The sequence below is a fragment of the Stigmatopora argus genome, chromosome 15, assembly GCF_051989625.1.
Source record: "Stigmatopora argus isolate UIUO_Sarg chromosome 15, RoL_Sarg_1.0, whole genome shotgun sequence".
Lineage (NCBI taxonomy): Eukaryota > Metazoa > Chordata > Actinopteri > Syngnathiformes > Syngnathidae > Stigmatopora > Stigmatopora argus.
The window spans coordinates 10133711-10157138 of record NC_135401.1 but is presented as its reverse complement, the minus strand read 5'-3'; the positions used below and the strand labels follow the sequence as shown (position 1 = coordinate 10157138).

The following is a 23428-nucleotide window of genomic DNA, read 5'->3' as shown; positions in this document are numbered from 1 at the left end:
GCATTTATTCTGATTTATCTTAAATGTAACCTTAAGCGATCAAATTTGAATATTTAATGTTTACAATTAAATCTGCCCTTTTTGTACATTAGCAAGTTGCCAGATAGTTACATAATTATTTCAAATCCTCTCCTTGGCAGAGATGCTTCACGTTTTTAACGCAAAATCACAAATCACATGGATGACAAGCTTAAACCATCGAACAAACTTTTGACCAATAATGCATGAAACCGTGAAAGAAATTTGCAATTTCATCCAGTGTCACTTTTAATTAGTATTGGCTTGTGCCTGTTTTGGCATCAGCACAAAACTATGACCTCCCAAAATGTGTTTCTTTTTTCTCCGTGTATAGTGTGAGATGTCTGATTGACACAGTCTATTGCTTTTAGTAAAATGTTGCATTTTTTTGCCTGCACTGAGAATGTTCTAGGGTTGTTGCATGGCATGACATTAGCAAAAATGTTTGGAGTGTAAAATACATTGTCTCATTTTCTATTTTTACCAAACATGCAGTATGAAGATATAGGTGACCAAAAAGATGGTGAAAATGTTAACCATTTTCATGCATGATGATAATGGTCGTATGTCATCTGTATTAAGAATAGTACTTGTAATCAATGACAAAAGTCTCATAATCTGAAGATGTATAGTGATTAACGAAATACACTATGCTGTTAACTGGACTTCATGGCCATGGTCAGTTGTCTTGTGGAAACTAAAAATTAGTTTGGAAACATTTAGGATCCTCTCTGCATGACTGCCTGAGGCCGCAGTAAAGTAGAATCAGGGCCCGGCTAGCAGCTCAGAGCCTTCCAGGAGACCCCGCTGAAGAAGGGATGACACTTGATGTCACTCACACCTCCACCACCGCAACCCAGACGATAGCCCGCGTCAAACTGGAGTAACTAGAAGCAGAAAGAGGCATGGCCTGATCCAATTTTGCAATTTGCATAGTTGTCAATTCTACTTAAGTAGTTGGTAAATGTTCTTCATCGTTTGGAACAAAAAAAGACCTCTTTTACTGGCAGCTTCTTGTACTGTATTTTCCACACCATAAGGTTAACTTTCAATATCTTAAAATTTGTTTTATACATAAGACGCAGTGTTAAAAGTAGTAGTGGTGGTGGTAGCATAAGAGGATTGTGTTATACATCCAGTAGATGGAGCTATAGTAGTAGTAATAGTAGCAGTGGTTAGGAATTGTGTTATACATCCAGTAGATAGAGCTATAGTAGCAGTGGTTAGGAATTGTGTTATACATCCAGTAGATAGAGCTATAGTAGCAGTGGTTAGGAATTGTGTTATACATCAACTCGAGGGAGCTGTGCTAAAAGGAATGTCATTCAATGATTAACCAATATTGATCCATGAATAAGGCGTATCAGATTATAAAGCGCACTGTCCGCTTTTGAGAAAATGGAAGTCTTTTAGTTTCGCCCTATAGTGCGGAAAATACGGTAATGGTAGCGTAAAGTGTGTGCATTTCATACTTCGGTGAGAAGGGATGCAGCTGCAGTGCTTAGGTGGTCGGGGATGAGCAGCTGGGTGTGGGAGTTGATTCCTGTTGGGTGGAGCTGCCATAGTTGCTTGAAGGGAAAGGAGTAAGTATGCATGAGAAAAATAATACAATCATTTTCAAATATAATAATTAAAATAATGTTGATGACTATTTCATGTAAGACCTAATTTTCAAAATATAAACAAATTAGCAATTTTCTGATATTCTGAGATCTTTTTAACAAAATTGATTTGATTTTCTTTTATTTATCACTTTCCAATATTTTTCATGATAATGGACCTTTTGATTGACTAGGTTGAATTCTTTGTTCAAACATTATAAAAATAACCAAAGACATTACATTGCAATACTTTGTATTGCAACGCACTACTATATTCATAAATATTGAATCAAGAAATTGTTAATGTTAATGAATTGTTTAGTGAAGATTTGTACTTTTTTTGAAGTTTTCATCCAGTGAAAGATTTCTGCCTTTCAACTTTGGGCTCATTTAAAATGTTCAATGACACCAACACACCGTTAATATAGCTATGAAAGTAATTATATATATTTTTCTGCATAATGTACTCAATGCGTGTGTACATCACTTACCATTCCTGTGAGAAGTTCAAACAATAAGGCTCCCAAACTCCACCAATCACATGCCTCTGTCGCTCTGAACACTCCCCCAATTTCTGTTGACAAAAGCAATGCTTACAACTTCTGACAAACACACTTAAATGTCAAGAATAACATTTTGAAGCTACCTGGTGCACAGTACATCTCATCCATAGCATCATAGTCGATTTCTGACTGAACCTCACTCCATTGCCCAAAAAACGTCAAGCTCACCTTTCCTGTAGAGACAAAGCCAAATATGATTTTTAACAAAATAGTACTTCCCACACACATTCCTCTTCACGACACTCACCGTTGCTGGTTAGCAGAACATTTCTAGGATTGAGATCTCGACATACGATGCCCTGTTGATGAAGACTCTCCAGGGCCAGCAAGATCTGAGCACCCCATACACGCACTTCAGATTCGGGGAGCCCCCAGCAAGTCTGGTGGTTAGACCTTTCTGAGGATTTGAGCGGTATGCGAGGTATGTGGCACCATCCATCCACCTCGATGATCTGGTCATCTCCTTGGACTCCCGTCCTCTCTGGTGAGTCCTCAGTCCTCTTTTGGATACCAAGTAGGCGGGGGGAGTACCAGCTAGAAAAGGATCCCTCCATTATTGGGGACACTTTTCCTGGACTTAACAACTCACAGGCTTCTTCAACACCCTCTCTTACATTAACCGAACTTGTTTCCCTTGCAGGCCAGTTCCTCCCCGAGGTGGCCCGTGCTTCCAAGTGACCCGAGAACACAGCTTGGTCTGTACTCCTGAGGACCACCACTGCGTTATGATCCTCTGGGGGGAAGCTGCTGGTTTGCTTCACGTCCGAGATTGAAGTCTCGCCAGCTGCATTTAAAATAGATCGCTGGGGAAAGCTTGGGGCATCCCATGATGCCCTTCCGTGAATTTGTGTTTGGCATTGAAGTGGAAGATGCAAAATAGCTGGAGATGACTGACTTACAGTTTTTGGAGGTTTCATTGTTACACACGTGCTCTGTGAATGACTGGTTAACTTCATGTCAGTATCAGGGACTGTGTAAGGGTTTATTTTGTGACCTCTATGTGACGGATCGGCTGCCTTCCAAGCGACTTCAAATTCAGAACTGCACTCTACTAGTCCAGTTCCATCTTTGTTTTCATTGAGTTCTGACATGACGTCTAGCGCTCGACTGACGCGAGTGCAAGACAGCGGAAGAGTGGGCTTGTCTTGAGTTTGAGATGTGTGCAGGCACAAAGTAGGAGCTGGCAGATGGATGCGAGCGTTCACCTGTGTGTTTGTGGATCTAGAAAGTAGGGTGAGACGCTCGTGGTCGCTCTGGAACGACGCGTCCGAACGGGAATTCTGAAGGCAACCCGTCTCCTCGATATAGGAGTAGGTCGTGCAGCTGTCCAGACGGAGCCGAGTCTCATCCCAAGACCTCGGATCATCCACATCTGGGCTCTCGTCGCTCAGTTTCTGAGAACTGCTTTCTTTGCTGACGCTGTGCTGGTAGTCTGTCCAGATTGTGGGCGAGGTGTAACTGCTCTTCATCTTGATCTTGTGGTGCCCAGATGTGATGCATTCTGGGTGCTCCTTTGCTCGCTCTTTCCGCAGTTTGTGGAGTTTTGAGAAAAGCCTCCCACCTTAGGATAAAAGACATACGTGACTTGAAGCAGGACTCTATTGTGTTATTTTTTTTTAGATAAATGGAGTGCTTCGTTGATAAATGGTCAACCTTTTTGTGGTGTCATTTACATGCTGGTTTTGGCTATTTAAGGGTGGGCTCGGCCGAGAGTATGAGAAACATCAAATCATTCCATTTTTCAAATGCAATTAATGTCTTTTTCTTACCTTTGACATGTTCAAGATGGAGGTACACTGTGTCCTCGCTGACGTAATACCTCAGCAGCTTCACCATGTACGGCACTCCTTGAGGGATGATGGTCGGCTGCTCTCGACTTTCCCAGCTGGATTTCATCAGACTCTTCAAAAGAAAATGCAAGACATAAGCATCCCTGGAAGGAATAACATGATTTGCTGTGGTCGTCATTAGAAAGTAGCAGTGAGAGGTAACAAAATAACCAGTCAGATGTTATCATTAAGTTATTTATTGTAACATTTTAAAAAATGTAGTCCTAATTTTGCTCTTGCAAGTCCTGTGTCAATAATAATCACGTTAATCAAGTTTTAATTAAATCTGAAAAAAATCCTGTTTTTCAAAAAAAAATATATATATATATATTACATTATATATAAAAACTTTAATAGGACTAAAAAACATTCAGGAAAAATGTTGAACGCTTAATAGATGATCAAAATAATATTTAAATTGGACAGACATGTGCATGAGTTCATCATGAATTAATTATTACGCACCTTTACAACAAATGTCTCTTTATTGACCATGCTTTGGACAATTAAGACCTGAGCAAAACAAAAACAAAACAACGTATTAACAGTTTATATTCAACACTACTGGGATTTCAAAAGGGGAAATTCCTTTTGATCATGAGATCGACCTTTTTTATGTAATATATTTTACACCATTTACCTTATCATTGACGCCCACTACCTTACACATCTCCAAATCCTCCACAGGAGAACTCAAGTGTCTTACCGGGCGGAATCTCAGGCTGCTGTAGCCCTGGTGAAATAAAGCAGGAATATTAATAACAATGAAGCATCAACATTGCCATTAGTAGTCACATGTTAGGAAAAGAAGACTCGTAGGCAAAGCTACCATATTTAGTTATTATTCATGAGCAAATTATCACATAAAAAATCAATGACTAAAGGGTAACAGAATAGTGTTATCACATCAATCATCATTATGGAAAGTTCATACCCCTAAATGAGAATTTCCTTTCCCGAGGTTGTCCTGTAGGTGTGTTATAAAGATTTCCTCAGCTCTCTTCAAATACTGGGTTGTCTTCCTCTTCACTGCCTCCCGACGCTCCTTGTTTGGGTCCACTTGAAGACAAATTTTCTTAGACTTAAATGTATCAAGACCACTTGCTGTTTGTAGCTACATTTGGAACAAAACAGCAAGGACTGACTGAAATGGCAATGTGGAACTTTGCAAGTGGAACTTTAGATATGTAACTTCCTGTTTTTATTCTGGTCTGGAATAGAAGTATATTAATAATCAGTTATGCAATATAGAAACAGGATCTAAATACACTAAGGAATTGGTTCAACTAGACCAGATAGTTGTTAGGTGTGGTTTCTGTCAGGTTTTGTTGGGGTTTTGGTGTTTGGGATTTTTCCCCTGTGTGGCCTGTCCTTGTGATTGGCCATTGAGTTGACTTCACTCCTCACTTCCTGTCAGGGTCACTAATGTGTTTCTAATTGTCTCGTCAACCCATGTGTGCCTGTTTGAATCATGTGTATTTGTGAGTTCTTTTTGGATTGTCTGGTGTTCATTCCTGTTTCTGTTGCCTGTTTTTGGTTTAAGGTTTTGTTCATTTGTCTTAGTTGTTAGTCTCACTTTCTCCAGTGTTTGTATTTAAGGTTTTGTTGTTTTTGTGAACAAGTGTTAGTTGTTAAAGTTATGTTGGTGCACCCACAGTTGTTGGTTTGGAACTGTGTTCTAATGGTGTCCTTGATGTCAGTATTTTGTTTAAAGTGGGACCTATTTGATTACTTAAGTGATTGGTTTGATATGGAATAATATTCTTGAATATTCCTTGGTAAAAAGGACCAAACACAAGAAACCACTTACATTGAACGCCATTCAACAGTAAGTCCACACCATTCTTATAATAACTGAAAGATGCCTCATAATCCTCATTGACCTCACTGTCTAGAGCCATGCGAATCTGCTTTGCTGCCTCCACCAAGTAATCACGCTTCGCCATCCTTGACGTTTTTGTGACCAGTCAAGATCCAGCTGGGCCTGAGAACAGTGTGACAAGTCATTATCGAGTTTTGCAAACATGAAAAAGTAAGTGAAAGTCTTTTTTTTACTTTGGCTTCCTGCTCTCATGAAAAGCTGGATGCATATTTGTTTGGTATCACTGAGCCCAGCGTTCTTTTTCTAATGACCTCCACAATGAGGCCTCTGGGACAGAGCATGATGGTCTGGAAATGTGGAAATGTAGAAAATGTTAACTTTCATTTGTATGCAGAGGAAAGGAAATGGAAAAAGCACAGCCCTCCAATTATTGCTGACTGATGCAAGTACCCTATGTTCTGCACTATAAGGCACACCCCAAACACTAAAGTTTCTCAAAAGCCAACAGTTTGCCTTACACTAATCCGATATCTTCTGAACTGCTTATTCTTACAAGGGTCGTGTGGGGTGCTGGAGCCCATCCCAGCCAACTAGGGGCACCAGGTAGGGGACACTCTGACTCGGTGGCCAGCAAATCGATGTGGGTGGAAACCGGAGGACCTGGAGAAAAACCCCATAAGCCCCAAGAACATGCAAACCCCACACAGTGAGAACCCACCTGGGATCAAACCCAGAACTGTGAGGCTGACATGCGAACCAGTTGACTACTGGGCTGCCTAAATGACCAAAATTGGTTATTCATGGTATACATTCCGTTTATGCAGCTCCATCTTTTGGATGCATAACGCAACCTCCATGCCAGTATTTCTGCAACACTACTACTACTGCTAACTACTACTACTACTATTACTACTACTTCTAATGTGCCTTACAATGTGATGTGTCCTATATATGGAAATGGGTTTAAAACAACCCATCTGTTGAAGGTTCCCCTTATACACAGAGGGAACTTATAGTGCGGAAAATATGGTAAATATTCCAAATGTTTCACTTGTCCAAATATTAAACTATGAGGAAGTCAAAAGGTTTCCTATATCATCAAACATATCCAAATTTTTAATCAGTTGTATCATGGCCCTTAACTAGTATGGGCAAATAGTATTTGCTACTAATTCTGACAAGCTTAAGCATTGTATCCTTGTAGCATTGGGTGACATTAACATCTACCGGCCCCTCAGCCATCATTTCCTCTGCATGTATAAACCCAGTGTTTAACATTGCTCTGAGACAATAAAAATATAAACACATTACTACAATAAAAACGCACGATTACATAAAAACAGTTTACCTTACGTGGTAAGGGTGGCCTTAACAGCATCAGCATCCGCAAGTGCATAACACACTCTTCTGAGGAGCAGCAGAGGAGGAGAAATCACAGGCCTGGCCTCTGATAGGCTGAGCGTGATGTCACATTTGGGTACCATTTCACCCTGGACTTCCTTCCCCCACTCTCATCCTGCCAGATGCTGTCTGATTTAAAGTGACAGTGTTGTTTTCTTGTGCTAGAGCCTTGTCAGTTCTGCCTTTTACCTCTACACATGAATTGTTTTGTAGTTCAACAGTAATATAATCCAGAGTATAGCAACTCAAATGATATATCACCTTCATGTGAAGCATTCATTATTAAAAAAAGGATTTATATTCAGACTCCATAATGATGGGTGCTTGGTACCAGATGGAACTGGGCTGCTACCCCCTTCTCCCAGCCCCCCAGGGAAGGGCAGGATTACAGAGGAGCAGTGGTAACTTTGTATGACTCTCGCCGAAGAGGGAAAGGGGGGAAGAAAGATGAGTGCAGCAGGCTTTTCCCAAAAGAAAGATGGGAAATGTTTAGTGTAAGGGGGTAAAAGCGTAGTATTGATTACTTGCATGGATTCTTTGCTAGTGGTTTTATTTTGTCTCTCTCTCTCTGACCACCGACAGCCTATTGTCTTGATATGTAGGCTATAGTGATCTGGAAGAAACTGGTATGTTACCAGATGCCCATTTAGCCTGTTCTTAATTTTACTATTGTTACTTCAACGAATGTTTGTTCTTTGTTTCTGATCATTTAAAATTAAAGTTAATTAAACGTAAAAACTTTTCTTCCTAAAAATGTGACATACTACAGTAATTAGACTAAATTTTTGTGATTTGATTTATTTATTTTAAGAGTAATGAATTCCAAATGTAGTTGTTTACCAAAAATATAAAAACATTATTATGGTGCATATGTAGAATCAATCAGATTTCGGACCAGGACAGACTGTTTACTTGGCAACACACAAAATTAAATCTAATATAACAACAAACTACAAACAACTGAACCTGGGTTGCCAAGATACTGCTCTAGAAATAAGAAAAGCATTCTGAAATAATTAAATACAAGTCACGCTTCTACACTCATATATTGAAAGTGATGGATGAATTCTCTCACGGACCACCACTGAAAAACACATACAGTACATGCACATGCATATAGAGATGGATTCGCAAGAGTTTTGGGCCTGCTTTATCCCACCCCAAATTTATAAATGTTCAGTTAAATTGCCAAGGATTTAAAACGATTTAACTGTGTTCTAATCATTTTAGCATTGGTTATGTCCAGCAGGATACAAAAAAGGAACAAAAGTTTTACCTCAGTATACAATGTCAAACATGGGAGAGGATGAATTGAAGGTGTCCTTGATCTGAGACACCAAAGATTTAAACTCTCTTAACTCAACCCTGAGGAGCTCAAAGTCCAGTTTGATGTAGTCATCAGCACTTGTGCCCAGGATGGAAACTCTATCCTGCAGATTCTTCAGTTCTTTCAAATGGATCACCAACTTTTCTTCAAAGTAATTTATCTGCACGATTAGGAGAGAAAGGAAAGACAAAGATCAGTGGGATTATAATTGAGCCTGTATGTTTATTTGGACTGTGCCCAACAATATACTAGTAAGGCTTTTTTCTTAAAAAAAAATACAAAAATAAGACTTTTTTCTTTAGAAAAAAAAGACCACGTATTGTGTGGCTTTTTTCTTCAAAAGAAAAAAGAACATGTATAATATGGCTTTTTTTGTTGGAAAAAAAGATCATGTATAGTAAGGCTTTTTTTCTTAAAAAAGAAAAAATCATATAGTAAGGCTTTTTTCTTTAAAAAAAAAGATAATGTATAGTAAGGCTATTTTCTTCAAATAAAAGACCATTTACAGTAAGGCTTAAAAATGGTCATTTGAATCTGCACTTCCTGGATCAGATCCTTGCTAATTTGTTGCATGTGCTGCACCCGATCAGCAGGGAAGATAGGCTCAGGCAGGTACACGTGACAAATACACTCACCCAAACTTCCCACTGATGATGTCACATTACCTGAACCCCCCCAATCCTGCACTGGCTGAGAAAGGCAAAGAACAAAAAGGTCAAAAGTTAGCAAACATTGATGGAACTCAGACTGAATTGAGTGTTTTAATATAGTCAGCATCTCTTACAATCCAGGCCAATGCAGGGCTGATGGCCAGTAGTGACATGATCAGAGTTGGCAGCATCTTCTCTCACTTCACCTCACTATTGTTTTCTTGCTAGTTTGCCAGGGACCTTTTTAAAGCAAATGTCTTATCAGCTCATCACACACGTTCTCTCTTCCCAAATTTATTGAGTTCCCTGAAATCCATGTGCAGATGTTGGTTCACACAGGATGATTCGCTTACAGTTTACATGGCAGCTTGACGTTTTATTATCATAGGCCGGATGAGAAAATCTGCACATGTAGAGATGACATCTCAACATATGTTTATGGTTTGTTTGCTTAATTTAGTGCATGCATGACTGCCGGAATGGCCGTTTTATTGCAGTCCCTTAACACTTTTAATCATTAAACTCACAATATACTATGTTCCTTGGAGTATTATTCTTAAGAACTTGCATTTAAAGTTTTACTTTGAATACAATTTGAATCTGATGCATTTTTACAATTCCTGTATCAATGTGAATTCTTCGCTGTAATTTTTATTTTAGTCTTTTCACCTCATGCAGCACTTATGTTCCCTTTTTTTAATGTGATTGTAAGGTTTGGCTTGTCTTGTATGGGGTTTGTTTCAGCCCATATCCTCTTTCCTTAATCATAAAAAAAATAAACAGTAATGAAGATATCAGTTTAATATTTAAATGTCAAAGTTAATAAGGATGAAACGTTCTCTAGGAGTAAAAAAAACATGGTCTTCACTTGAAGAAAAGATATCAATCCATGACATGATCGCTAAAAAAATAAAGGCACTCCGTTAAAGTAGGATAGCATCACTACTGGTAGTGAGAAGCGCACCCTTCCTCTTCCTCAAAAGGTTAGGGATTGACACAGACATAGTAGTGGATGTCAGATGCAGTGAAAGTATAGACAGTAAAACAGTGTGGACTTTAAACAATGAACAAAAATGATATTTAGTGCATAATTTATATACTATTTACTGGCAGCCAATTTGGGGTCTAAAAAGTGTGCTTGTTTTAGCAGAAAGCTCATTGGTTAAACTGTGTGTGCTGGTCTTGAAGACGAGTTTGTAGAAGAAAAAAATGCTCACGCAATTTAGGAATTAATATACATACAATGACAGATTTGTTGCTCCATGATTTCACTTCTTTGGTGGACTTGTACAGTTCTCAAATTTGCTAACTGACTTTTTTGACTCATTGACTTGACAAGCCAAACAACCTCAGCGATCATGTTGCAAGGTCGTGACATCAAGACAAGCAAAGCTACTCTCACGAGGGCTTCCTTTTATTACAACAGAACATTTATATACAGGAGACAATGACAGACACCAAAAACAATGAGGTTGTTTGTGTATTTAGAAACATTTCCTGTGGACAATGGAGGGGCCTGCCTCATCATATTCCTGCTTGCTGATCCACATCTGTTGGAAGGTGGACAAAGAAGCAAGGATGGAGCCACCGATCCAGACGGAGTACTTCCTCTCAGGTGGGGCAATAATCTACAATACAGAGAATCAGAGCATTTGGTGTTTTGGGACTTCGGAGAGTTAAGTGTCAAGTTATGTCGTTTTTTTTAAATTTTACCTTGATCTTCATGGTGCTTGGGGCAAGCGCTGTAATCTCCTTCTGCATACGGTCAGCAATACCAGGGTACATGGTGGTACCTCCGGATAGCACATTGTTGGCGTAAAGATCCTTACGGATGTCAATGTCACATTTCATGATGCTGTTGTAGGCTGTCTCATGGATGCCAGCCGACTCCATACCTATTAGGTAACGAGAACAACACATTAGTGACTATAGGGGTGTCAAACTCATTTTTTTGTCGCGGCCCACGTGGTAGTTTCGATTACATCCGGAGGGCCGTTATGTCTTCCAACTAGGCTGCCAAAATTAATCGATTTAATAAATTGACAGCTTTCTCGATCGTGCTAATCGATAGATCATTTTTGGACATTCAAATTAGTACAAATTGTTTGCAATTATTGATTTAAAATGAGGAAACACAGGAAATAATCTACAATCTTCATTTGAATTTCATCATAAAACAGAAAGTTGGCACTCATCATTTACTTTCTCGGGCCACACAAAATGATGCGGCGGGCCAAATTTGGCCCGCGGGCCGCCACTTTGGACTATAGAATGATCAAGCATGCAAAATTGAACATTTTTAAAAAGAGAGGAACTCACCAATGAATGAGGGCTGGAAGAGGGTCTCGGGGCAACGGAAACGCTCGTTACCGATAGTAATGACTTGTCCGTCGGGCAACTCGTAGCTCTTCTCCAGGGAGGACGATGAGGCAGCGGTGGCCATCTCATTCTCAAAGTCCAGGGCCACGTAGCACAACTTTTCCTTGATGTCACGCACAATCTCACGCTCAGCTACGCCACAAAGTGTTCAAGTTAGCATACATTTTTGTTCGAACATATATAAATTAAGCACATTTCAAACCATTTATTTTGATGCGTGGACTTACCAGTTGTAACAAAAGAGTAGCCACGCTCCGTCAGGATCTTCATCAGGTAGTCAGTGAGGTCACGACCGGCCAGATCCAGACGCATAATAGCATGTGGCAGAGCATATCCCTCATAGATGGGGACGTTGTGGGTCACACCATCACCAGAGTCCAGCACAATACCTGTGAAAAGCAGAAAAGTGCCAGAATTTAATTAAATGCCAAAAGTCTGCATCCTATTGTAAGTCACGCTGTCAATGAATACATTAGTATTTTTCAGGCATAAGGCACAACTAATTAGAAGGTGCACTGGTGCATGAATGCCCTGCATTTGTAATTTGTTCTTTATCTTTTAAGATTTTAATGATTGTTTTAATTATTCATGTATTCATTTTTTTACTTTTATTTTTGGGATTGTTGTATGGTTAATGTGCGATTTACTGGAGCATTATGAAATAGTTTTGCTCCATCAAAATTGAGCAGAATCAGAAATCATACATTAGCACACTGGATTATATAACACAATTTGGATCGGAAATTAACCATTTTAATTGTGCCTTGTAACCAGAAAAGATGCGGTAGTAATAACCTGTTTGGCACTGTATGATATGAAGATGCTCACAGGTTGCTTCTCTGGGAATAACATGTTTTTTTACAGTGAGGAAGGAAGCTGAACACGCGCTTGACTTAGGGTGAGTGCTTCTCATTTTGTGGCACAATTTAAATCTTTGGAACTGTACTGTCTGACAATGCCCTCTAGATCTAGAACCATAATGTAGATCAATGTAAATATTGAACCGTACTGACCGGTGGTACGACCAGAAGCGTACAGGGACAAAACAGCCTGGATGGCCACATACATGGCGGGGACGTTGAAGGTCTCAAACATGATCTGCAAAATAAGGCCAGTACAGAGTGTTTAAGTACATTTTAGCTAGGTTGATCTTCATAATTATTACTTTACTTACAAAGTGCTACACATTGATAAAATATAGAATCTCCCAAATGATACAGTGAAGACGAAAATAAAAACTAACAAAAATTACGTTTATTTTAATGTGCCTAAATAAACTACCAAAACAATTTGGGGATGGTTTGATAAAGTTTTGTTAAGACAAGTATATTTTTTAACTTTTTCACTAGTCACATTCTCAGATTTGCTTAAATATTGCTTATATATATTGTTTTCTTCCTTATGGAGCACGGGCAAAATATTTGTTGAAGAAAATGTACCTATTTGTGCTATTTCTAAATGTTCAGCCATGGCCAATTGGTGCAAAGAAAGTGCATTGAAGTGATTCATCTTAACTGGCAGACTAAAATGGTTGTACCTATTTTTGAGAGGCTAGGTTTATCCTGGGTTGTTATTAAGGCTAATGTGAGAGAGTTTTGGAGTGACAGTTTGAGATGTATTTGGATTTTAAACTCTGAAATGCATGTAATTTATATAATACTATTTTTTTAGTGTAAGAGGCAATAAAACACCTGGGTCATCTTTTCCCTGTTGGCCTTAGGGTTCAGAGGGGCCTCTGTAAGCAGGGTGGGGTGCTCCTCGGGGGCCACACGCAGCTCATTGTAGAAGGTGTGGTGCCAGATCTGATAGACAAAAGACAGCTGCTCTCAGGACTAAAACAACAACAGCATCCTGGACTTCTAACTAAGACACTTGGGTTAAAAATAGTGATGCCAATTGAAGTCACCCTGTGAATTTTCCAGGACCGGAAAGGTCAGTTGCAATGAATGCTGCTAATGGGCCTCAATGTCAACACTCACCTTCTCCATATCATCCCAGTTGGTGATGATGCCGTGCTCGATGGGGTACTTGAGGGTCAGGATACCTCTCTTGCTCTGGGCTTCATCACCTACGTAGCTGTCTTTCTGACCCATGCCAACCATCACACCCTGTGGAATGAATTAATACGTGATTAACTTTCTTTTTGATGCATCACAATGAACAACACATGGAGAGTAGCGCTTACCTGGTGGCGGGGCCTTCCAACAATGGAAGGGAAGACAGCACGGGGAGCGTCATCTCCAGCAAATCCAGCCTTGACCAAGCCAGAGCCGTTGTCGCACACAAGGGCGGTGGTTTCGTCGTCGTCGCACATGATTAGGCTTTTTTGGAGTGGTCTGACATGTTTGGAGAGGAAACAAGTTTAATGCATTAATTTTCCACACCGGTTATCTTCATCAGGGTCGTGGGGTGCCGAAGACCCTAGATGGGTCGCTAGTCAGTCGTAGGCCAGCCTTATGCATGCTTGGGATAAAATGATTATATCATGGCCTTCCAGTGACATCTTAGTGCGATTAATTTGAATTAAAAGACCTGAGCTGGAGTTTATATTTGGGGTGTTAATTAGCCATGTCCTTGTACCCTCCAGTAATTTTATCTGGACCTTGTTGCAGACCATGTGTGGGGAATGTCTGGCCCACGGGCCAACTGACTGATATGATATCTCTGATTGTTCCTAGAGCTGCTGAGGTAGCACCAAAAAGGGTTATAACAGAAAGATAGACCTATGGACTATTTTAGGCCAACCCCCCACAGTACTTAGCAGCCTAACACAAGTGACAGTTGCATCTATGTCTTGCCATTTTAGCACTGCTGAGATCCAGCTGTTCCTACACTTTAACACTTTTTTTTTTTAATTTTACAGCATCACTCCATTCACTCCAGCTAACAGTTAACCTTGTTTATGGGGGGTATTGCCGCAAGCTCACCACCATTTAACAAGGTGATTAGAAATTTAGCTACTTCAAATGAAGACATGCAGTACAGTGATGGTAAGAGTGTATTACTAGATAATGCCTGAAGTTAAATTCACCTCAGCAGCCAAATGTGTCAGATAACTGAAGCCAAGTTATTATTTTGTGATAGAAAGAGTCGAACAGATTGAATCGCCTTCATGCAATGTTCAACAAATAAATAGAAGAATATTTTTGCATCCAAAAACTTAATGAAGCATACTCACCAAGGTGTGCTTGTAGACGGATGCTTCCACTGGGACAAGGATTGGGGCTGAGATGAGCTCCTTAAATAAGACCCCGGCTCAAACTGAGGCCAGGGGGCGTGTCTATAATTTCACACAAGACCAAATAAGTGCCCCTAGAATTAAATTCTACAAGCCTGACTGAAGCAAGTGTTTGGCAAATAGGGGTAGGACTACTTCATGGCAAAATGAGGTACATTCATGAACGCTGACAGCCCATGAGCGAAAATGCTACTCATATGATATATACCTACAACTGAAATAATATTGGTTGGTCTCTATGTATTATATGTGCAGTATGTACACAATAGTTACAACTGGAGTATACATATATCTCCAATGTGTAGATTCTGTACAATATTCAACTGCAAAGCTGACAACTATATTTGGAATCTCAAAAATCAACGAATTGGTGTAATGCTATGTTATATTTTTTGTATATGAAAATGACCTCACTTAAAATGAATATAGGAGATCATGTCATTTTGATCCTCACATTGTTGGAAGTGGCACACATCTCTCAAAGAGGTTTTTACACCACTCATGGCCAACTCCAAGGCTCACTCTGATGATCCAGTCAAGGCAGCGCCAGCGGTGTCTTGTTAAGGAGATGAAAACATTGCATATGTGTGCGAACCATGCGGCTGGTATGTGTGCTTGAGCCTCAGCCATGTGTGCAACAGCTGATGGTAAAGCCCAGTGTACTCAGACGGTGTGTGAGTGGCCATCAGAGTTTCAGTGCTCTGCTCTGATTGGCCCAGCCTTCTCCTTCTAGGGTTATGCTCAGCCACAGTCATTGATGAGCAGCCAGTGAGTATACCGAGGCATTGGTTGCCAAGATGAGCTCCATATTTGTGCCGCCCAAATAACTGATTATTTTCTTTGATGTATAGGGAACCTTATGAGGTAAACTTCTTGCCTCAGGGAGTGTTACAAATATTCCCCTGTGCAGAAGTGTGGCATGTTAGGTATAAATCATCAAAATTATAGCACCTTTCAGGGACTTTGGAAGTTTCACTCATTTGAGAAATGAAAACATAGATGTTTAAATGTTATATAATAGTATAAGGCATGCAGTGACATTGTTTGGTAGTGATACAACCATTCCTTTCCAAACATGTACAGCAGGAGGTTCTCATATACCATGGGCGGGCCGGATGAGTGGTTAGCGCATCGGCCTCACAGTGGGGGACCTGGGTTCAAATCCATCTCGGTCCAAATGGGTGGCATTTGCATGTTCTCCCAAGGCCTGTGTGGGTTTTCTCCGGGTGCTCCGGTTTCCCCCCCCCACATTCCAAAGACATGCATGGTAGGCTGATTGGACACTAAATTGCCCTTAGGTATGAGTATGAGTGTGAATGGTTGTTTGTCTCCTTGTGCCCTGTGATTGGCCACCAATTCAGGGTGTCCCCCACATGTGGCCTGAAGTCGCCTGGGCAGTTCATAAAATTAGATGAGATTTAGATTTTATGCTACAGGGTCTGCAGAACTGATTGTGAAGGCCTCCAGGTAGATTTCTGACTCTGGCAACAAATAATGGCTGAAATGTGATTGGTTAAATGCTTAAATATGAAAACACACACCTGGAAGCAGTGCAACCAGGGGGAAAGCAATGAAAGGAAGCTGATAGACAATATGGAATTATTTAGTAGGTATGCATGGACAAAATATCATTAACATCAGTCTGATTTAGATATTTTTAGGCCAGCATAGAAGGCCTAGCAGGCCCTGATGCTCCACCACCGAGTTATTTATTGTATACAATACAATGAAGCATTCTTTGCGTTTCAAATGTTACATTTTTAATGGAGTCAGATGACCTGGAATAAAGGTGAGTTGAAAATACTAAGTAAAGATGCAACTCAATATTTGAGCGTACTAACACATGCTGTTTTATAGCATCAAGACCACAAAAATCACGATTACCCCACGTCATCTTTAAAACATAGACATTGAGTTGGGAGGACAAACCACCTCGTGGAGCGCGGTAAGCAAGCCACCATCTTTCCCACATTCAATATGGCGAGACAACATGGGCGTTGTTACGCCTATTGTCGACGCAGCTGCGTAAATTAAGCACATGCGCAGTATCTGGTCCTTTCGAGCAGCGTTTACTATGTTGATGGACGACTAGCACGACGAGGTAAGGCTGAGAGCAATTTACTCGCGTAGTGCATTTTTATCATGCTCCTGGTTGATTTTTTTTTTTAATCGCCTTGTTTGGAAAAGGGAAAATATCACTGAGCACTCACTAACTTATTTTCATTCTTTATCTTGATCGTTTATTAAATTTCTTGTAAGATCTCTTTTGCCTGTAACAATTGTTTGGTAACTCCCAAATAGCTTGGTTAAATCAAGTTTTCTCTGTTTAGCACCAAGATGCAGCTCCTCCTGAGCTTACAGGAGAGGAGACTGAGCCATATCAAGGTAAAACTATTTCCAAAACAAATATCGATTGAATCTCCAGTCTCTATACAGACGCTCCCCTACTTACAAACGCAATTGGTTCCGAGCGATTGTTCATAAGTTGAATTTGTTTGTAAGTTGATTCAGTGCTATATTTTGTATTATAATTTATGTTTAAGGCCGATATAAGTATATTGAAGGTTTATATAAGTGCATTTGTATGTTTAAGGCTTGTATAAGTAACACGCATTGGTTTGTACTGAAAAAAAAACATTTAATAAAATGGAGAGAATATGTACAGTACTGTAGAGAGAGAGAGAGAGAGAGAGAGATTTATGTATTAGAAACTGGCCAAAAGAAGCGACCTAATGACGATTGCACAGTTTTCTTCTTTTTTTCCATCATAAATGATGCGGTAGCACTGTATGGCATCATTCAATTGATTTGCAAACTTTGTGCAACGTTCAATATTTGGGTCCTGCTGCTCGATCTTTCTGTTTATAAATGGTACTGACGGTCGAACGATTCAATGCCCGTGAAACGCTCACCACTCTCACGCGCATCAAGCTTCGTTATTATTGCCACTCGTTTCAAATGAAATGGCTTGCCTCTTCCTTGCAACTCCCTCAATAGAAGCCTTTAGCTTTTTACCAAGCATATTCAATATTGGATGCATGAGATATTTAATGATACAAATGAAAAAGGTTCTTTGCACACTGGAGATACATTCACGCACTTCCGCACTGCAACGAAGAAGAAGGTAGATGCTGGGTGAGCTGAGCTCTCACAGCGCCAGGCGTCGGTATTAGCGGCGGAAAGAAGTACTACTCCGAAAAAGGCGCGAAATACAAAATTGGACTTGCGAACATTTTTGGACTTAAACGCAATTTGCAGACATGTTCGTATGTACCGTTGTTCGTAAGTTGAATGTTCGTAAGTAGTGGAGCGTCTGTATATAGTAAGGCTTTTTTCTTTAAAAAATCGACATAGTATAGTAAGGCTAAGAAAGTCGGAGAATAAATCTGACTTCTGATTCTTCTCCTAGTTATTGCTGTGGTCCAGTGGCAAAAATATTGGTTCAGAACTTGAGGTGGGAATCAGGAGTGAGTTCAATTCCACTCTTTGCAATTCACAAATTGTTTATTGAGGTAATGAAAAGGATAAGTATAACTTCCAATCATATCATTTCAGAAGTCACTGTGGTCCAGTGGTATAGACAATGGGTCAGAACTTCAGGTGGACTCAAGTTCAAATCAGGAGTGAGTTCAATTCCACTCTTTGCAATTCTCAAATTGTTTATTTGGGTAATGAAAAGGATAAGTATAACTTCCAATCATATCATTTCAGAAGTCACTGTGGTCCAGTGGTAAAGACAATGGGTCAGAACTTCAGGTTGACTCAAGTTCAAATCAGGAGTGAGTTCAATTCCACTCTTTGCAATTCTCAAATTGTTTATTTGGGTAATGAAAAGGATAAGTATAACTTCCAATCAAATCATTTCAGAAGTCACTGTGGTCCAGTGGTAGAGACAATGGGTCAGAACTTCAGGTGGACTCAAGTTCAAATCAGGAGTGAGTTCAATTCCACTCTTTGCAATTCTCAAATTGTTTATTTGGGTAATGAAAAGGATAAGTATAACTTCCAATCATATCATTTCAGAAGTCACTGTGGTCCAGTGGTAAAGACAATGGGTCAGAACTTCAGGTGGACTCAAGTTCAAATCAGGAGTGAGTTCAATTCCACTCTTTGCAATTCTCAAATTGTTTATTTGGGTAATGAAAAGGATAAGTATAACTTCCAATCAAATCATTTCAGAAGTCACTGTGGTCCAGTGGTAGAGACAATGGGTCAGAACTTCAGGTGGACTCAAGTTCAAATCAGGAATGAGTTCAATTCCACTCTTTGCAATTCTCAAATTGTTTATTTGGGTAATGAAAAGGATAAGTATAACTTCCAATCATATCATTTCAGAAGTCACTGTGGTCCAGTGGCAAAGACAATGGGTCAGAACTTCAGGTGGACTCAAGTTCAAATCAGGAGTGAGTTCAATTCCACTCTTTGCAATTCTCAAATTGTTTATTTGGGTAATGAAAAGGATAAGTATAACTTCCAATCATGTATAGGCGGGCCGCCTCGTGGTGTAGTGGGTAAGTCACCTGCCTGCGACGTGGGTGTCGAGGGTTCACGTCCCGGTGTCGCCAGTCAACGACTGTATGGTGTCGGCAGTCGGCCGAAGGCCGACTGTCGAACACCACCAGGAACCCCCCCCCCCCCAACTGTCTTCCGGTCAGCCGAAGGCTGACCGGAAATATTGTTTTGCTGAAAAAAATGACTAAGTCTTTATTTGAATGAAAAAAGGATTACCCATTTACTGAACTACTAGTGTAGTGATTAGTCAAACGAGAGCGGGATTCGAACCCCATCTCCCACATGGCAGTCAAATCCACTAACTTGAGGTCTGTCTGACCCATTGTCTTTGCCACTGGACCACAGTGACTTCTGAAATTAGATGATTGGAAGTTATATTTATCATTTTCATCACCTCAATAAACAATTTGAGATTTGCAAAGAGTGGACTTGAACTCACTCCAGATTTGAACTTGTGTCCAAGTTCAATTTCAACCCATTGTTCTTGCCACTGGACCACAGTGTCTTCTGAAATGATGTGATTGGAAGTTATATTTATCCTTTTAATTACCTCAATTTACAATTTGAGAATTGCAAAGAGTGGAATCAAACTCACTTCTGATTTGAACTTGAGTCCACCTGAAGTTCTGACCCATTGTCTTTGCCACTGCACCACTGTAAAGTTGGAAGTTGTATTTATCCTTTTCGTTACCTCAATAAACAATTTGAGAATTGCAACGAGTGGAATTGAACTCACTCCTGATTCCCACTTCATGTTCTGACCCAATGATTTTGCCAGTGGACCACAGCAACAACTAGAAGGTGAAGAATCAGAAGTCAGATTTATTCTCCGACTCTCTTAGACATACTTGCTGTCATTTTTTAAAGAAAAAAAGCCTTACTATACTATGTCGTTTTTTAAGAAAAGAAGCCTTACTATACAATATCGTTTTTGAAGGAAAAAAAGGCTTCCTCTACTATGTCGTTTTCCAAGAAAAAAAGCCATGCTATACTATGTCGTTTTTTAGGGAAAAAAAGCCTTACTATACTATGTCGTTTTTTAAAGGAAAAAAGCCATACTATACTATGTCGTTTTTTAAGGGGGAAAGCCATACTATACTATGTCGTTTTTTAGGGAAAAAGCCTTCCTCGACTATGTCGTTTTTCAAGAAAAAAAGCCATGCTATACTATGTCGTTTTTTAGGGGGGGAAAGCCATAATATACTATGTCGTTTTTTAAGAAAAAAAGCCTTACTATACTATGTCGTTTTTTAAGAAAAAAAGCCATACTATACTATGTCGTTTTTTTAAAGGAAAAAAGCCATACTATACTATGTCGTTTTTTAAAGGAAAAAAGCCATACTATACTATGTCGTTTTTTAGGGGGAAAAGCCATACTATACTATGTCGTTTTTTAGGGAAAAAGCCTTCCTCTACTATGTCGTTTTTCAAGAAAAAAAAGCCATGCTATACTATGTCGTTTTTTTAGGGGAAAAAAGCCATACTATACTATGTCGTTTTTTTAGGGAAAAAAAGCCTTACTATACTATGTCGTTTTTTAAGAAAAAAAGCCTTACTATACATGGTCTTCTTTAAACAAAAAAGCCTTACTATACATGGTCATTTTTTAAGAAAAAAGCCTTACTATACATGGTCTTTTTTGTAAATAAAAAGCCTTACTATACTATGTCGTTTTTAAAGACAAAAAAGCCTTACTATACTGTGTCGTTTTTAAAGAAAATAAGCCTTACTATACTATGTCGTCTTTAAAGAAAAAAGCCTATACTATGTTGTTTTTTAAGAAAAAAGCCTTACTATACTATGTCGTTTTTTACGAAAAAAAGCCTTACAATACTATGTCGTTTTTTTTTAAGAAAAAAGCCTTACAATACTATGTCGTTTTTTTTAAGAAAAAAAGCCTTACTATACTATGTCGTCTTTTAAGAAAAACGCTTTACTGTACATGGTCGTTTTTTTTAAATAAAAAAGCCTTACTATACATGATTATTTTTTAATAAAAACCCTTAATATACATGGTCATTTTTAAAGAAAAAAGCCTGACTATATATACATAGTATTTATTTTTTAAACAAATAAAAGCTTTACTTTACATAGACCACTTTAAGTCGTTTTTAAAGACAAAAAAGCCTTACTATACTGTGTCGTTTTTAAAGAAAATAAGCCTTACTATACTATGTCGTCTTTAAAGAAAAAAGCCTATGCTATGTTGTTTTTTAAGAAAAAAGCCTTACTATACTATGTCGTTTTTTACGAAAAAAAGCCTTACAATATATATATAACCTTACCTTTTTTTGTTGCAAGTTTTCTCAGTTTCACATCAAGATGCAGCTCTGCCTGTGTGCCCAGAACACTCACAGTTGAAGTTACAGAAGAGGAGACTGGCAATGAAAGGAAGCTATCTGACAGACAATTTGGAATTATTTAGGTAATCATGGACAAAATATAATTAACACCAGTCTGTGATGTGATTCAGATATTTTTTTAGGCCAGCAGAGAAGACCTTGCAGGCCCTGGCGGTCCACCACTGTCATATACTAAATGTGATGTATCAGGATAAATTTAGAAAACAAGTGGTTGTTACGTTTGAATGACTTGGTTCTGTGGCACGACCCGGTGAACCTTTGTAGACTATTCTTTTGATTTATTTAAAGTTCTCAAACCTTGCGAGTCCAGAAAGCATTTCTGGTATAGGAGATTCTTTAGTTCACCAAACCGAAATGAGATTTACCTATCTTCACAAAAGTAATTGATGTGAACTGCCTTCAGCAACAAAAAACCTGCAAAGAGAGGAGCTTGTTTACATTTACCATTCCCAAATTACCAATGTTGTTATATTTTGCTACTATACATCATTAGAAAATACCTTGATGAAAAACCGAGAACCTTAGTTGGACTTTGTATGACGTTAGGATTTTACTGACTAATTTACTATTTAAAGTAACATAGTAAGGACATTCCTATCACATTTCCACGGTTGGAATTTTTGTATAGGCCCTTGATGTGAAACACTACAAGTCCTAAAAAAATGGTATCCATGTCAAAATATGAATGTACTGATGCAATTTTACATGTAGAAATGAAATTAGCATTCAGATATTTTACCATTTCATATCTTTTCTCTCCAGAAGCAACTGCCACCTATTTTCAACAATTCTGGTTATGACATCACACCCATAATTGATAACCATGGCAAGTGCTGCGATGTTGACAAAATGACAGGAAAGTCACTTTCAAAATGATCACATGTTTTCTTTTATAATGTTAAGTGGTCTTTAATTTTCTTCCTTTTTAATTCTAAAAATGCAAAGCTAACAAGATCTTTAAGATCAATTTCATAAATAAGTTAACGGTGAATTTTACAGATAACACTAGTATTTCATATGAAATCTTTAGTTTTTGTTGTTGTGTTTTTTCAAAATGTTCGTAGATTTCATGTCATCCACTAATATTTACCCCCTTTCTATATAATGCAGGCATATTTCACTCAAGTTTCCATCACGAGGAAGACACAGTTGAGAGGAAGCATGCTGCTTTTTTGTCCACAAAATAGCGATGAGGCTGAGTACTAGTCCAGTTTTCTTTTAAAGCCTGCCTGTCCATCTTGTTGAGGCCCTGAGAGCAAAGACGCAGGTCTTTGACCAGATCAGACAAAGTGTGTAGATCCACACTGTCTAAAGGGCCTGACAACTGGCAACCTGAAAGTACAACATAGGGAATTCAAATGCACATACTGGAGTAACCCCAATACCTTTTCTCTAATTTATGATAACAAAAGTAGATACCTTGAAGGTTTAGAAGAGTCAGTGATCGATGTGCTTCTCGGAGTGCGCTGAGGATGCAATGGAATCCCATTGAGGTGATGGAAGGGTTTCCCGACAAGTCTAAATTTACCAGGTCGGGACATGTTGGGAGACATCTGCAAAAGATAAAATAAAATAAAAAACTACAACAACATGAATTCAGCAAAATATTAGTATCTAAAAAGTTAAAAAAAAACCAAATTTTAGGCTTCAAAGTGGACATACAGTATTAACTAAATTTTCTTTTTTAATCCTTACATCCACTTAGTACTACCTTGTCTTATGTAT

At 39.0% G+C, this 23428-nt stretch overlaps 4 protein-coding genes and 1 long non-coding RNA gene across 27 annotated transcripts in view; 2 read left to right on the top strand and 3 right to left on the bottom strand.

The window, feature by feature from the left end:
* Positions 1-240: 240 nt before the first annotated feature.
* rps6kl1 (ribosomal protein S6 kinase-like 1) lies at positions 241-7296 on the bottom strand. Of its 2 annotated transcripts, XM_077620810.1 has the most exons (12): positions 7182-7296; positions 6067-6180; positions 5822-5995; positions 4946-5070; positions 4652-4744; positions 4477-4524; positions 3952-4084; positions 2430-3743; positions 2266-2355; positions 2111-2193; positions 1491-1586; positions 242-905 (listed from the first exon to the last, which is right to left on the bottom strand). In XM_077620810.1, exons 3-12 carry the CDS (start codon positions 5955-5957, stop codon positions 795-797), a joined length of 2229 nt encoding a protein of 742 aa, XP_077476936.1. In that variant the 5' UTR covers positions 5958-5995; positions 6067-6180; positions 7182-7296; the 3' UTR covers positions 242-794. The 2 variants fall into 2 exon arrangements, with proteins under 2 accessions (XP_077476937.1, XP_077476936.1); XM_077620811.1 differs by lacking the exon at positions 6067-6180 and having other exon boundaries at positions 241-905; positions 7182-7242.
* Positions 2132-7853, top strand: LOC144089710 (uncharacterized). Its single transcript, XR_013305155.1, has 4 exons — positions 2132-4169; positions 4973-5839; positions 5907-6043; positions 7540-7853. It is a non-coding gene; the product is annotated as an uncharacterized LOC144089710 (long non-coding RNA).
* Positions 7854-10604: 2751 nt separating this feature from the next.
* Positions 10605-21643, bottom strand: LOC144089860 (actin, alpha cardiac muscle). The gene is made up of 10 exons (XM_077621074.1): positions 21626-21643; positions 14769-14870; positions 13776-13926; positions 13570-13698; positions 13282-13392; positions 12604-12688; positions 11818-11979; positions 11531-11722; positions 10925-11106; positions 10605-10839 (listed from the first exon to the last, which is right to left on the bottom strand). Exons 3-10 carry the CDS (start codon positions 13902-13904, stop codon positions 10696-10698), a joined length of 1134 nt encoding a protein of 377 aa, XP_077477200.1. The 5' UTR covers positions 13905-13926; positions 14769-14870; positions 21626-21643; the 3' UTR covers positions 10605-10695.
* On the top strand, positions 10706-23277 carry LOC144089861 (uncharacterized). 19 transcript variants are annotated; one of them, XR_013305196.1, is made up of 11 exons: positions 10706-12488; positions 14454-14531; positions 16686-16773; positions 17159-17213; positions 18238-18295; positions 18384-18451; positions 18540-18607; positions 18696-18763; positions 21642-21765; positions 21826-22600; positions 22814-23277. XR_013305196.1 is itself a non-coding variant. In XM_077621076.1 (9 exons), exons 3-9 carry the CDS (start codon positions 17166-17168, stop codon positions 22854-22856), a joined length of 477 nt encoding a protein of 158 aa, XP_077477202.1. In that variant the 5' UTR covers positions 10706-12488; positions 14454-16773; positions 17159-17165; the 3' UTR covers positions 22857-23277. The 19 variants fall into 19 exon arrangements, 5 of the variants coding, with proteins under 5 accessions (XP_077477202.1, XP_077477204.1, XP_077477203.1 ...); XR_013305195.1 differs by having other exon boundaries at positions 14454-16617; XR_013305203.1 differs by adding an exon at positions 18852-18919 and having other exon boundaries at positions 14454-16773; positions 18238-18282; positions 22466-22600.
* Positions 22153-23428, bottom strand: part of tonsl (tonsoku-like, DNA repair protein) — a 43307-nt gene continuing 42031 nt past the window's right edge. For all 4 annotated transcript variants that reach the window (XM_077621069.1, XM_077621070.1, XM_077621071.1 and 1 more), the window contains 2 exons: positions 23123-23256; positions 22153-23035 (listed from right to left, as the gene is read on the bottom strand). In XM_077621069.1, coding sequence (XP_077477195.1) covers positions 22836-23035; positions 23123-23256 — 334 coding nt within the window. In that variant the 3' untranslated portion in view covers positions 22153-22835. The remainder of the gene's footprint in view (positions 23036-23122; positions 23257-23428) is intronic.